Source organism: Malaclemys terrapin, chromosome 1, assembly GCF_027887155.1.
Source record: "Malaclemys terrapin pileata isolate rMalTer1 chromosome 1, rMalTer1.hap1, whole genome shotgun sequence".
Taxonomy (NCBI): domain Eukaryota; kingdom Metazoa; phylum Chordata; order Testudines; family Emydidae; genus Malaclemys; species Malaclemys terrapin.
Window position 1 is genome coordinate 79,261,601 of NC_071505.1, and position 15,925 is coordinate 79,277,525.

At 41.9% G+C, this 15,925-nt stretch overlaps 2 protein-coding genes across 8 annotated transcripts in view; both read right to left on the reverse strand.

Annotated features, from left to right (window-relative positions):
• The window catches only part of POC1B (POC1 centriolar protein B), a 99,892-nt gene extending 86,419 nt beyond the window's left edge, over positions 1–13,473 (reverse strand). Inside the window, exons 1-4 of one of the 7 annotated variants that reach the window (XM_054027765.1) lie at positions 12,851–13,441; positions 11,453–11,537; positions 2,042–2,213; positions 1,011–1,190 (exon numbers count right to left, since the gene is read on the reverse strand). In XM_054027765.1, the coding sequence (XP_053883740.1) occupies positions 1,011–1,190; positions 2,042–2,213; positions 11,453–11,537; positions 12,851–12,853 (440 nt within the window). In that variant the 5' untranslated portion in view covers positions 12,854–13,441. Of the gene's footprint in view, positions 1–1,010; positions 1,191–2,041; positions 2,236–11,452; positions 11,538–12,108; positions 12,556–12,584 lie in introns of those variants that run through there. The other 6 variants (XM_054027755.1, XM_054027791.1, XM_054027782.1 and 3 more) reach the window with 6 other exon arrangements.
• On the reverse strand, positions 7,509–10,885 carry GALNT4 (polypeptide N-acetylgalactosaminyltransferase 4). Its single transcript, XM_054027736.1, has one exon. The coding sequence runs from the start codon at positions 10,704–10,706 to the stop codon at positions 8,955–8,957; it is 1,752 nt and encodes a 583-aa protein (XP_053883711.1). The 5' UTR covers positions 10,707–10,885; the 3' UTR covers positions 7,509–8,954.
• Positions 13,474–15,925: the final 2,452 nt, after the last annotated feature.

The following is a 15,925-nucleotide window of genomic DNA, read 5'->3' on the forward strand; positions in this document are numbered from 1 at the left end:
TCTGAAACCTGCCTTTAAATAGTGAGCCAGCCCTATTGTTTGCTTTATTTAAAGAGAGACCAGGTGAACGAGTTATTGTCTTTTATTGGGCCAAATTCTGATGGTGAAAGAGATGCACAGAGCTCTTCTTCCTCTGAAGTGCACTGTGCAGCTCGAAAGCACGGCTCTTTCACCAAAAGAAGTTGGCCCAATAAAAGACATTACCTCATCCTCCCCTTTGTCAGTGTCATATCCTGGGACCAACACAGCCTCAACATTGCAACCAACTGTGCATTTAAAGACATTTTCTGGTGCACTATCCACTTCTGTAAGTCATAAATAACAACCTGCTTTCTACTTTGGCTTGTAACCATCCCTATGTAACCTTACTATCTGAAGAGAAAAACAGGAATTTGAAAGAAACTGTATGTATGTGGAAAAGCTAAAACATAAGTTTCAAACACAATTACACACACACATACAGAATATAGGAAAAACAGGATAAAAATACAGTAAGTCTTACTTTTTCTTCAAAAACAAAATTCCCATATATATTATTATTTTTTCAATATTTGTTGTGTACAGTGATAACAATTAGATATATTTAAGTATTACAGCCCAGATATTTAAAGGTATTTAGGCATGCTGAGCTCAATGTACAAAGCCTAACTGATTTAGGAGGCTAAATTTCATTTTCAAAGGGGATTTAGGAACTTAGGTGCCCAAATTCCAGCAACTGGCAAGGGGATTTTGGTTTCTAAATCAGTTAGGCATTGTACACTGAGCTCAGCAACACCTAAGTACCTTTAAAAATCTGGGCCTATAGCACTAAACTTATTAAAATGAAATAACATACCTTATGATACATCATTCACATTTAACAGCTTTCTATCATTTACACATTTTTCTGCATGCTTGTTCAGCCTCTGGAGAATAAAATGCCTTGTTTGAAGTTCTAAACAAGGAAATTGGCATATAATGCTCCTCCTTTACAAATGCACTATGAAAGAACACAATAACACAACACTCACTTGGCACAGCGAACCCAGTGTGTGTGCTGGGATAAGGAAAACAAAAGGCGCTGCCGGTAGACACTCCATACTTTTATTGATTTGTCATTGGACGCTGTAACTAGGAACTGGCCATCATGTGAGAAGTTCACACTACGGACAGGTGCAGTATGGGCTTTCAGGGCTGAAGATTCTCCATGACTGAAAATATACGTTAACATCTTACACAATATTAACCTTGTAGAGGATATAAAACTCAATAATAATCTGACACTGATTAAAAGATCAAAATTAATCTATTTCTCCCTTAATACACCTATACACAAGAACAATCTCTCTTGGTAAAACCTGATTATGGACTTTAGACAAAGCCACACAGACATTTTTGAAAAAACAGGTTTTCTAATCTAGCAGAAGTTTATTTATCTAGATGACTAACTCTAAAACATAAAGTACTTTGCCTTGCCAGCATTTGCCTTGCTATTTAGTTCAGAATATGTAATTAATGAAATAAAAATATTTGAATATACTGTAATAATCTAACAATCTTAAGAGTGAAGGTAAACACTAGCCTCTATACTGTAAAATGTCTTTAAAATATTTTTTGTTCATAATCACTACCATTTTTCTCTAAAGGAACAGACAAATTTTGATTGAATGAATAAAAGTTGCTGTGTTGTCTTGGCTTCCTTCAACACTTACCCCCAAATTGCAAACGGTTGAACAGAATTTTAGCCGTACAACTCCCATTTAAGTAAATGTATCCTTTGAGTTTGAAAGAAACACTGCCACGTGAATTTAGGCCTTCCTCCTCCTGCTACCCACTCATTCTTGCCTGCCTTGAGCTAAGGCCTCCTAATTTCTGTACTCTTATAGAACTGCAGAGGAACCAACGAGAATGAAGAACCTTGCTTCCAGCTCCCCACAGACTCCCATTATCCCTCAAGTCCACCTGATGTGGGAAGGGGGCAATAATCTACAGATCTGAAGTTTCTCCTATATTGGTACTGCAGTATCAAAATATATAATCAATACACTTCAGTTATACTCACACACAGGGAATCCATAGTCTAACAGTCCGATCCTGAGAAGCAGATGCCACGAGGTGCCCATCTGGTGAAAACTGTACACTGGTCACAGCTTCCACGTGACCCACAAATCTGAAAGCTCTGGACTGTGGCTTCAAATTCCATATCATAAGAAATCTATCCAAAGAAGATGAGGCTGGCAAAAAATAATTTGAAAGCTATTTTTTGTTAAAAGCAAACAACAACATCACTTGAAATTATAAGAATTCTGATAATTACTCAAATTTAAAATATACATAATAGTTACATACTTAACTGGTGACAGTACCTTAAATTCCACTATCATTAACAATCTGTTAATTTTTAATATGGAAGTCAAATGACACAAAATGCCTACAAAAACAATTACTGCGGATTTTGTCAATGCCACTGAATTTATTATCTATTTAATGTTTCGAGAGAACGGTTTGGTCTAGTGGCCCTAGTACAAAGTCTGGGAGCCAGCCAGGAACTCCTAAACAGACATTTTGACACTAACATTGGCTCACTGTGACTTCAGACAAGTCACTCTAAATTTTCTCATCTGTAAAATAAGGACATTTTTTTGAGGTGTATTGAGCAAATTAGGGTGCAAAGCACTTAGAAGATGAAAATACTGTAAATATTCCAATAACTATAACACAGGTTTGACAATGCTGAACAAAATTTAAAACATCTGGAAACAGGCTAGCGAATACTGCCTTTTCTATCTGCAGCTATTTAAAGTCACAGTGGTGACATGAGCCACATTTTCACAGATGGGTGCCTAAAGTTCCGTCTCTACTGTGGGATTTTCAAAAAGCACTAAGTGTTGGCCTAACTCCACAGAGGTAGGCTTGTGCTAAACCTCTACTTGAAAATTCCACTCCTAATATCTGTTTCAGTCACCTAAATTGGAACAAACGTGTCCAAAAAAGTAATTAGGTATCTAAGTACTCAAGTTTGAACATTTTGCACATTCTTTGAGTTCATGTGAATTTAATGGGAAACTGAGGCTGTTGGTTAAATAACAGCAAGCACTGGAACATATTTGTGTGTCTTTGCAGTCAGAACAGCTGATCATATACTGGACATAATTCAGTATAATGATGTGTTTAACTTTTTAAGCAAAATGTTTTCCAGACTTTGTCTGGAAGTTTCTGAGCAGCTGAATGAAAATGACCAGTCTGGTAAAGTTAGGGTTACCAGATAGCAACTGTGAAAAAACAGGACGGGAGTGGGGGGGAGGGGAGGTAATAGGCACCTATATAAGAAAGAGTCCCAAAAAACAGGACATCTGGTCACCCTAGGTAAAGTTCTATGTCAGTGCTTGGAAAAGATGAAGGCAAGGAAGGCATGGGAATGACTTGTGTGTAGCGGGTGGGGATGGCGTAATCAGAAAGGAAAAAAAAAAGAAAGGAGAGAAGAAACAAATAATTCCTTCCTCACTGCAAGTGGGGAAAAGACGGGATGGGAGAATAGGATCTCCCTTGCAATTGCAGAAGATGTGAAGAAGTTAATACTTCTCTGCCCAACTTGCACCAGTGACGGCAGTAATTTGGGAAGCAAGAGATGAGGAAGAAACCTCTAAATTTAAAGAGATATATACAGCACAAGACAAGACTAGTACATAAGATGATGAGCCCCCCAGTAGAGTCTACACAGTTCTCTCCATGGATCTAATCCCCGCTTTTCCCAGAAGCCAAGGAGAAGGGTAGTCTCTGAGGCAAGGTGTTATCCCTGGATCCCCTACTTTGGAGGGTGTGTGGTTTGTAGGTATGTGATAAAATAACGTACTTTCAAATTTAGAAAAACTTATAGTAGGCTCTGATAATATTTTGTATCTTTTTTTTTTGGCTGTAGAAGAGAGAATTTGAGTTCACCACCTTTGAAATAATGGGACAGATTATTTATTAGGCTACTACTTTGTAAACTAAATATAATCCACAAACCACCAGCAACCCCTGGAGCATAAGCACATAGCACTGGCCCTCTTCCTTGCTTTCAGACATTAACATATTTTTAAATTGCATTCTAATTCCTTCCTTTTACTGCTTTACTACCACAAATAAGTAATTGTTTATATTAAGCTGGGGGGAAAAAAAAAAGGAGACAGAGAGGTAGACATGAGATGAGCACAATGAAAAGAAAGGAAATTCTGAGCTGAAGCTCTCATTCCATCCTTAACTAGGGCCCCGATTCTGGGAGAACTGAGTCCCATTAATTTCAATGGGATCCTGAGATAGCCTGAATATTTCCGCTTCCAGGAATTGGGACTAACTGTGGTGTACCTTCTACATAAGATTTCACACTATCTTAAACCTCTAGAATACCTTAGCACAATAATATATAATTAAGACATGGCGGGAAAGAATTACACCTCTAGCCCGATATAATGCGACCCAATATAACACGAATTCGGATATAATGCAGTAAAGCAGTGCTCCGGGGGAGCAGGGCTACGCACTCTGGTGGATCAAAGCAAGTTCGATATAACCTGGTTTCACCTATAACGCAGTAAGATTTTTTGGCTCCCGAGGACAGCGTTATATCGAGGTAGAGGTGTATTATAAATACATCCATGGTTAATGTTGCTAACAGCAACAACTTCGCTCTCCAACAGTGGTGTTGAAACCATATTAGCTGCAACCGAATTTAAATTATTCTTTATCTGTAACAAAATGCACTTTATAAGTGATTAATAATTATTACCTTTAAATTAAGTCTTCTGTTTCTTTATTCCAGTTTAAGATGGTTCTCTGAGTTATCCAAGCAAAGTATTTCACAGAATTATTTGTAAAATTGTTTCCCTTTTTGCACCATGTTCCCCCCCCCCTAAGATATTATAAATACATTAAGTTCTACAAAATTCAAATAAAATGTTAAAATACCTATTTAAACATGGCTGTTCCCAGGCAGGGGCTAAATATGATGTCCCAAGCCATTGTAGACCAAGCCTAATTGTAACAAAATGTGTTACTGGATGCATCAACACTGGAAAATGTAGTGTGGTATAATGCTGTCTGATCTTTACATAGGTATGATACATTGCCATGTTACACCCTTTAAACACACTAGGTGGGTCCATAGACTAGTTTGTAAAACAGTTTATAACACGAGCACGTCTGGTGTACGTGAACACCTTTCATGTTCGAACATGGTTCTAGTTAACTACCCTTCTACACTAAAACAATCATGTTTTAACAGGGCAAAAACTTGACTGTGCACAAACCTCATGTCATAACATTGTTGATTCTTGTCTGCATACAAAAAACAACATTACAACCACAGTTTTACTTAAGTATCTAATGATACAGGCAATAGAAATTAACAATAGATTTTTCTTTACATATTTTGCTTTTCTTCATATGAATCAAAGACTTGCACATCCAACAATGGAATGATAGTCTATGCAAACACCAGTTTTATACATTTCTGGGCTGCAATTATTAGTAAAAGGGCACTCAATCAAGGATACTTCTTTGGCAGTAAATAAAGACATCTGGACTTACTTCTCGAAGTATATAAGCTTTCCCCCACCTCTCAATACTGCCAAATTCAGAAGAAAAATAATTGGCCATATTGATCACGTCTATCAAAGACAGTAAGGTTCCATCTAGAGTGGAACTCCTACTGTACTCAACCCCCCGGCCCCCCCGAACACCACAGCAGTGCTGATATTGTTAACAAGATTTAGTAGGACTGAACTGTGCTACAACTTTGACCTTTTGTAGAACTGCTAGACAGTTAAACACATCTACTTAATGCTCAACTATATTAGGAGGCTACCTTGCTGTAACAAGGTCATGCAGTAAAATAGAAATTACAGTGTAGATGAACTTAAATATTCAAATCAAATGGGGACATTAAAACAACTACGCCTCTATCAAATATTCTTTCATCATTAGTTACAGTGGTAAATACAGATACAACAGTAATTCTAAGGAGTTTCTATTTAATGATAAATAAATTTCTGCCAAAGGGATGGAGAGGCTGCTTAAATTCCGAATCTTCATTGGGTATTAAGCAGAAGAGGTTTAATATTATTAACCTTTATAAAATGCCAAAATACTGGAGTTCATTCTAAATGTAGTGGGCACTAATATAAGTGGCAAAGATCAAAAACAAAACAAAAGCCAGAAAACTAACCGACGTTCAATTATAATTTTTATTACTGTTTTTAAAAAAAATTACATTTAATCAATGTTAAATTTACAGAGTTTCTTTTGTCATTTAAAATCAGTAGTTTAAAATCCACATACAGTAATTTTATTTCCCCCAAAATTCTCAAAAAACTATGATAGAATTAAAAATAGATATATTTATACCTTTGTTTCTCAGAGTATCAGATTTTCCAGAAATCTGCACACAGAATTAAAAGATTACAGTAGCAATGCTTCAGTTATGGTTGAGATTGCCATTTCCAAGTTCCTATTAGATATTTATAATATTATAAAAATTGCTCCGATTGGACAGAAGTGTTGCATTCTTAGTCTTATTTTTCTGTTTAAAAAACCTGAAATATGGGATAAGAAAATTCTCTTGAATTGTTTGTTAGTTATAAGTGCTTTGAAAAAAGTGTAACATTTAAGAAACTTGTTCATTCTTATTTTCTGCTCAGATAGCTCAACAACTTATTTTTAAACTTCCAATTCATAAAATAGTCCTCCAAGAGGAGCACAATATTTTCTAGGTTTTAAAAAAATAATAAATGTTAGAATTGAATAAAAATTGCATAGTCTGCATGCACAGTACTTCGTTTCCCTCACTAAATAAATATGCATGGCATACAAGGTAGATGCGTATGCAAGCATGAATCCATTTGGAAGTGTGCATGCTGAAACAAATTTATTTATGGTAAGGCTTTCACAAATACATGTGACCATATAAAGCTTGCTCTTTCAGAATGTCATGGGCGGTAGTCTCTCAAAGGAGTAGGTCTACAAAGGAATGCAGAGGTATTCCTTGGCACATCGGTTTGGTGAATGTGCCAAGGAGTGCCTTGCTGATCAATATAATGTTACAATTCCCTTATTCTGTACCAATTTACACAAATCAGACTTCAAATTAGTCATTTTAAAATAAATTACAGAGAGACTTATAATGCCCAGTGCCACATAGTGGCAATCATTTTTAGTATGGCCCTGCACTACACTACTAATCCAGAATCTTCCTCATCTAGTCCCTCTTTCAGCCCAGCCACAGAGACTCTTGCCTCAACTTGCTGGCCACTTCTTTCCCTCCAATCCTTCAAAAGTCCTTAGAAATACCCCTGAACACACACCCTTTTCCCTCTTGCCTCATTATTGCTAGACAGTCCCTAGCCCTTTTACGACCCCACTTTCTCCCTCCAAATAGCCATCTCCTTTCCCTTCTGCCTAGCCCTAGCTGTAATGAACCAACACCACCTACTATATCCCACTAGACCTTCCCCAGATTTTTATTAGTCACAAATTAATGACAGGAAGTGAGCATCTGAAGGTAAGAGCTGTCAGTCCAAGATCAAGTTTTGGTATCTGGTGGCTACTGATAGACACCACAAGATGACTACAAGAAAAAGAAAAAGAAAAAAAAAAACACCCCACCCTGGATTTGCCAAAGCTTAAGCCCAATGCCTCAAAGAATCATGTAGAGGCCCCAACACGCTTGGTACTGGCATTGTACTTTTTCTAGAATATGCAATCCAATGATCACACACCTAAGAAACTTTATTTGAACATCCTATCTAGGATCACATATTTAAAGAAACACCTTAATGCAATGGTTCTCAAACTGCAGGTTGCTTGCGGACCAATCAGCACACAGCTGCAGCCCACGTGACATCCTCAGGGCCACACAAGCTGTATACATATTGAGTGAATGTGGCCTACATAACACATAGAGAGCTGCATATGCAGCCCGCAACAGTAAATAGGTGGAGAACCACCGCCTTAATATCATTATGAAAAGACCTACACAAGCACCTCTTTCCTTAATCTCCTAACATACTGGTATATAAAATATTACATATATTTAAAAACAAACAAAAAAAATAAAACACAACACAAGAAAGAATGCAAAAGATTATGTAAACATAATGGTAGTGTTGAGAATATAAACAAGTGTCCAGAAATTGAGTACTAGCTAATGCTTAGAGCACTCAGGATGTGCATACTAGTTCTGAGAATTCAAAGATGAGAAACAGATGTCAACATGACACCCATCCTTTTCTCTCTCACACTCAAGATAAATGCACCACACACACTCTATAGTCTCCCACCCCTAACCATCCCCTTCCCACCCCCAACCTCCACCTGGCCAACATTCTCATACTGCTAGCCCATCTTCCTAGTTCCACTACCTCACTACCTCTAGCATTGGGGCGGGGGGGGGGGAGGAAGGAGGTGTTGAAGAACCAAGTTGCTTTCAGGAACTAGGGCAAGACTGAAGAGGTGTTCACGTGTGGAGAGGGATATGAATTAGGGAATGAAGCACGGCCAGTCCTAATGTTTCCCGTCTTCCAAGTAGTTAGAAAATAGAAACTTTCATTCCTTTCAAAATAATATGACCTCTTCAACACCTTTAGGAGTTGGCAGATCTCCAATAAAGTAAACACCTGGATGATTATACAACGTACTAAGGATTAAGGTTCGACTTCCCACACCAATGTTAACTCAGCCATGTACTACCGTATTATTTATTCTGTGAATTTAATGAATCAAAACTCTACAAAAATAAAAACCTTAAGTCAGTATGAAAAGGCACTTTTAAATATTAATTCCCAGTATTTGCCAACCCACTTTCGTACACTTCAGCATAAGAGATTCAGTTCCTAAACTACTATAGGGAAGGCTCTCAGAGGGCATCCACGTATCAAAGCATAGCCAGCCACTAATTTACTCTGAAGTTCTTCAGGTAATAACTATCATCAGTGGCTATTTTATTTCTCAAACTTCCAAATTTGATTTTTATCTGCAGCATTACAAGTCCTCATTTGCACATCAGGCCGACCCTCAGAAGTACGATAAGCACTAAGGCACTTTCCTGAATGAGGATGATAAATAGTCCCATCCTCTTTAAAATGCCATATGATATTTTCTGGGATAGGGGATCTATCTTTTGGGCAGTTCCTCATGCCAATTAAATCCTTTTGTTCAGGGACTTCAGCACATAGTTCAGTCACAGAGTTAAACCTAATTTCTTTACTCGATGTATATTCAAAGAACTGATTGCCTCCTTGACCATGACATCCAAAGAGAGACACGTAAGTCCCAGTAGGATTATGTTCAGGTGAATTGTAATCGAGACATTCTGATGATATTCCCATACTGTGGATAGCTCCATGCCAGCCTGGACGATCCTCTGGTACATGTAAGTTGGAAAAAATATTTTTCAAATACCAGTCAAAACTCTTACATTTCAAACGCTCTCTTACTAGTTTTCTTTCAGAAATATCACCATAATTTTCTTTTCTTGCTGGAGGATTTCTATTGTAAAAATGTTCTTTATATTCATCCATCCACACTTCGGCAGCACGTGCAGTGTTCTGAAGGAAATTTGGCCTCGCATATGGAGCCCGCTTTGGAAACACATGGCCTACATGGGAACAAGGATGGATCTCCAAGGTGCCGCCACATTGCCACACCCTGAATGATAGTTCTAAATTCTCCCCACCCCAGACATCCATCCCTGTGTCATATGTACCAAGATACTCAAAATATTTCTTACTAACTGCAAATAGCCCACCGGCCATAGTTGGGGATCTAATTGGGTCAGTTTTAGATTTCCATCTTTGACGTTCATGTTCAGGCACAGAATGCCACTGAAATGTCAATCGCCAGTCAAATCCCCCAATCATGGGCTCACCCGTCTGCATGTAGAATTCAAATGTATTCCAATCAATGGTATCTATAACAGGACAAATGATCACAGTCTCATTCTCAGCAATCCTCTCTAAAAGTGGTTCCAGCCAACCAGAGTTACACTCACAATGACAGTCTAGGAATGTGAGGACATCACCAGTAGCAAAGGTAGCTCCAATTAAGCGTGCACGAACCAGTCCTTCTCGTTTGCTGGTTCTTATCAAACGAACTCTTTTCAGGTTACTAATGTACTTTTCAAGTTCAGCCTTCAGATATATTTTATCGCTCAAGTCATCCACTAGTATAATTTCTTTTAGAAGTACTGCAGGAGATGTTTCAAGAACGCTGTGAACTGTCCGCAGTAAGGTTGACCAAGCTTCATTATAGAAAGCAATTATAACGGATGTAGTTGGAAGTTTTCTATAGTTGTAAGATTTGGCTTTACATTCATACATTCGATTGTCCTGTATATGACGATGTAGAGATATTTTGTCACTCAAATAAATATTAATTGCATATTTTTCAATCAGCTCTTCTTCAAGTTTCTTTTCCTCAGGAGTCAATTGTGGACGAGCGGCCTTACCCCATTCTCCTGGCGCAGAAGAATCAGGGGGGGATTTTTCATAAACTGGACGAGCCAAATCCTCTGCTTTTTCTGCTCTATTAGAAAAGTGCCTCTCCCATCTCCCATTGGTGATGCTGTCTCCGGTGGAGGAGGCATGGAAGGTAGAAACAGACAGCTCCACTACGAAGTAGGCAACCATCAAGAGGCCAAGCAACAGGCAGCTTCTGCCAAGCCAAGTCCATCTTCTGGCCAGACGGATCCTCATTGCAAGCGATTAAACCAGCCGCGGGCAGACGAGAGAGCTGTAAGTTCTTGCAACGCTCTGCCCCTTCCTGGCACTGCCGGGAGCCGCGGACGGGCAGCAGTTCCGGGCTCAGGCTGCTGTGGAGGGGGGCGGGAGGGTTGCAGCAGGTCCTCTTCTTCCCGGATATAGAGTCCGGAGCGGGGATGCAGAGCAAAAAAAACAACGAAGCAGCGTCCCTCCCCTGGCCCCTCCCCGCCTCCTGTGCAGAACGCCCCCGCCTCAGCTCTCTCGTGCCTTACTTCCTCCTCTCTGTCCCCAGGACAAGCCCCTCCCTCGGGCACTCTCCCTCCGCCTTGTGGTTTGCTCAAAAAGTTGTCGCTTAAGAAAGGGGCAGGGAGCCTTTGGCCCGTCCGACCCAGAGAAACGCCTCCCCCCTCCCACCCTGTGCGCCAGCCCCGCCTCCGTCAGCCCCACCCGACAGGAGCCGGAGCTAGACCCGCAGCCACACAAGCACGCTTCTCCGGAAGCCGCTGAGAAAGTTTCTTCAGTCATCCCGGAGAGCAAACACGGCCTCCTACCCAAGCGACAACCAGTAGGGGCCACCCACCTGTAGCCATCCTCTCGCTCCTCCTCCGTGCGCTCCAGCGGCACTATACCCTCCTCCCCATTGAGTACAGTCCCGTAGCAGGAGCTGGGCGTCTGGATCCTACACAAAGCGTTCAGCACAAGCTGGCACTCTAACGCGCAACCAAAGGTAACAAACTCACCAAGTGCCGTGGTGGTCGGGCTGAAGTCAACGCCGGTGACTGCAGCTTTATGGCCTTTAAAGGGACGAATTAAGATAGGATCCTCCTGGAGAAGAAGTTGTAATATCTGAGAACTCAGTTTTGAGTCACCACCTGATTTTTGTTCTCTATGTCAACCCGGAACTCGCCATGTTAAGATCACACCAAGATCAATATTGAAAGGAGGTAGCTTCTCTCAGATACAATTTATAGATTCTGGGAAAGCAGCAGCGCCTTGGCCCTGAATAAAACTTCCTTCCATTATAATAACAGTGGGGAAGGAGAGTACTGCAAAGCATCCTAAAAGCTAGAACGCTGCTCAAGGTTGCATTGCTCTGAGAAGTGCGGTGACAGCCAAGAGGCCCAGGCATAAGTGCTGGTCTCTAGATGTTGACATGGAGAAAAATCCCGAGAAGACAGGCCCTACAGAATGTCCCTATAGCACAGATGTTCCCGAGCAACAACCTGCCGCCCGTGTGGAATCCGGCCCTGGAGGGCAGTAAAACGCCCTGCAACAAACAGGACTGATACAGCAAATCATATACAAGGCCTCCCTCCTGCTCCCCTTTAAGGGACTGTAACTCTCCTCTGACAAATCAGAGTGAGAGGGCGTTTTGAATGTGTTTTGATTTGGTTACCGCAAACGAAAACCCTGGAACAGCTGTTGGACGGCCCCCGCCCTCCCTGTTTCAAGGGCAGGGGTTTTCCATCGGCAGAGCGAGCTGTGACAAACTTTTCCCCGTTCTCTTTGGGCTCCAGGCCCCTTTCCAGTTGGCCAGTTCGCTCACTGAGGAGCGTCCACCACTCCCCAGACGCCCATCACCGTGCAGCTGAGCGCTGCCCTTAGCGGTAACAGCAGGAGTAGAGGAAAAGAACGGGCACTAGCGGGTCCCGGTGGAGAAGGGGCAGCGCATGGGGCGGGGCCAGAAGGCGCGGGCCCCAGCCTACTCCGCCGCTTGGTGCCCAGCTGGAGACGCGCTCATCAGTTCGGGGCCGGGCGGGCGGCTGTCCGGGGCTCCCCCAGCGCGCACAGCAGAGCTACCAGGTCCCTCCCTTCCCTCTGCCCCAGGAACGGGGCTCGGCGGGCAGCGTCTCCCCAGGCCCGCCCCCTTACCAGCACAGACGCCATGGGACAGGGGCCCGGCGCGCCCGCTCGAGGCGCTGCGATCCCCTGCCCTGAAACACCAGCAGCCACGCCGCGGCCCAGTCAAACCCCCCGCGCTCCAGACCCGACTAGCCGAGTCCCGAATTCGACCCTGGCTGGCTGCGGGCCCCATCCAACCCTGTAAGCGCGGCGCCGAGCTTAGAGCCGCATCCATGTGATAGGCACTCGACTCGCCCTTAAAGAGACAGTGAGCCCCCTCCCAGTTGCTTGGTTACCATGAGCGTCCGTGTCCCCCTCTCTGCGCAGTCCTCACGGCCCCAGAGAGGCGCGCGCGCGCGCTACGGCTCTAGCCCCTGGCCTGCCCCCGCCCTCGCTGCAGCGCGGGCTCCTCTGCTTCAGCAGCACGAGCCCAGCGGGACTGAACGCCCAACGGTGCTTGCGCTGCTGACCCGCCGCCCGGAGGAGGAGCGGGCCAAGCAAGTAGGCCGGGAATCACCCCGCCGAGCCAGCTTGGGGAGCTGCACTCAGGGGGGACCCACCTTCCTTCCTAGCGCCTTAAGATTCAGGGAGCGTTAGAGTCAAATCCCCTCGATCAGCCATGCTCCATCCGTGTTGTGGCGAGGGAGCTGTTGGGCGGGGAAAGGAGAATTGTTGCCCAAGGAGAATTGTATGGTAAATGTGGGCAAATGTCAGTGAATTTAAATTTCACGGGCAGGGTTGAAAAAAGTCATTCATCTGCACCACTCAAAGCGTAGGACAGGCATCGTAAGCAAAATGCTGCTTGAGGACAAGAGTTTAATTGAAGGCTATTCACTTTGTATAGTTTAACAGGTGGTATTGAGTTTGTATTTTAACAGTTAGAAAACTTTAACTTTTAAAATCTCACTGTTCATTGTCATTAAATAATTGTCTTCCCCCATAATTTCCCACAACTGTGAAAATTGTATTCAATTTTTAAAAAATGCTTAAAATTTAAAAAAATGAATTCTGCCAAAATTACTTTTACCTGAAGTAGTATGATGGTGAATGAACTCCACATACTTAGGGAATCTGCTGCGCAGTAGCTGATTTCAGGGGCTTGCAGGTTTGTTTCCCCTTTATAGAAGAAATCAGTGATGCAGAATCTAAGTATTTTAAATAGGGTTACTTATTTTAATTTACATTGTATAAAATCAATATCTCAAAGATTGAGGTGATCAGAAATTACAGTAATAGAGGAGGGCATATAAATCCTCAAAGACAGATTTACACCACTCCTTGAACAAAGGCAGTCAAGCAGCACACAAGCAACCCCTTCTTTCACCAATACCCAGGGAGAAACTCTAACCCAAAAACTGACTAGTTAGAGACACAAAGATAGATCAGCCTTTCCTGCTGCTTGCTTTCCTGCAGCTCCTCCCCAAAAGAAACATTGCAAAACTAACAGCAGCAGCATTTCTTCAAGACTGAACAGTACTTTTCCAATTAAAAAAAAACATTAAACCTACAGGTAACAGTCCTAGCTATTGACTCTTGCCATAAAAATATGTATAGAAATGGCTGAAAATGGGCAGAATCCAAAATTTGTTTACCCATCATTTAATGGGCTATGGCCTGAATCAGATCACAAAAACTCCTTCTCCCAGATGTTGCATTCCTTAAAGCCAGACAGGAAGAAATGGATAAACCCCGAATAGAGCAATCACGAAGGAGACTGCTTACTGATCTCAAGGAAAGGAGAAAACACTTACTTACAGAAAAGGTAATGTAATATAAGCTAGCTTAGTACGCTTTTATTCTATACGATTTACTTTTCTGTATTTTCTATGACAAATATTATTGCTCTGTTTAAGTAATTGGAACTGGTGACTGTTACTGAGGAGATTCCCCAACAGAAGAAATGAATCAATGCTAAAAGGAGGAGGGGTTGCACCTTGAGCATTTGATAAAGCATAGACAAAGGGTGAGATGGGGCTTAAAATTTTGCTGCCAGGATATGGGAAGGCTAGGGACCAGGAAAAGGGCAAGATTTGGGAGGACCTGGGGTTGCATCGTAGTTTCCTATTGGTCATTTTATGAATCTAATTTTCATGGTAAACATTTATGAAATTTTTGGGGCTTCTGTAAACAGATTTGGCAAACTTTCATATTTGCACTGAGAATTTTAGTTAGAAGCTCTTTCTAAAATAACACATTATTTGTTATTTGATATTTTGGTAGAGACAGATAAGGTGAGCTTATTATGGAGTGGCAGTAATCACTTCATAGTTTGGGCTAGTTTCCAATTACAAGCCTGATTTTCAACCCCTTCTCTCTCCCCACACACAGCTACCCCCAACAAAGTTAATCCTCCTAAAATTTCACATACTACATCTCATTCTAGTCAGGAAATTTAAATTTTGGCTCATATCCCTACAATGGTTTGGTCTATAAACTTCAGGTTTCTTTTGATTTGTTGACTTTGGTGGGCTTTGGGAGTAGGTGGTTGTGGGGGAGAGCAGAAGATATCAAAGGCCAAGATTTTAAGAAACTTTTGATTTTCCTAGTGATTCTAGGTATCCAACTTGAGACCTTAAGGGATCCAAATTGTAAGAAAGGGCTGATCACCTCTCTTCTGAAAATCTGGCTCCTTTAAAAGGTGTCCCAAGTTGGATACTAAAGCTCATTGGTCACTTTTGAAAATCTTGGTGTCATAGTTAGGGGACTAGCTGCACTTCAGGCCTCTGAGTGCAGCCCCACGGTGTACTGTAGCTCAAAGCCTGGTCTATAAACCAGGCTTGCCCTGCAGGGCTGACAGTGTTTGGGTACCTGCACAGTTCTTCCCTTAGGGAGGCTGTAATTGGTTGTATACAATGAGACAGCCTTCTTAAAACCAGAATATTATTTATTTTAATAGTAGGAACAAAGCAGTTACAATTTAAAAAAGGATTTTAAGAAGACTATTGATCTTACCTAAAGGCTTCCGTTCCCGTTCCCTGATTGTATCCTAGGCAGGACTAACTTCTTCAGGCACCCTTAATGGAGTGTCACGTATCTCAGTCTGTTTCCCCTAAACAGCTACCCTTGTTCAAATGTTCCCTTTTAAACCCACCAGAGTTCTTTTGATTGCCTGGGATCACAGGCCTTTTCCTGTCCTGGTCCAAAGCACTTTTGTAAGGTAGCTAAAGGGGAGGCAAAAATCAAAGCTAGTAGTCTAGGCATTGTCCCTTAACAATTCTCTCTTCACCTTCTCCCCCTACACCCCCCGACACACTTTAGCCTCCAGCCCTCCACCCACCTGCCAAGTTTTGTGCAATTCCATGTCTTATCCCAGTTTGTGCTCGCTGCAAGGTTTATTGGCCTTAAGCTGAAGTTTACAGTCATGTGCAAAT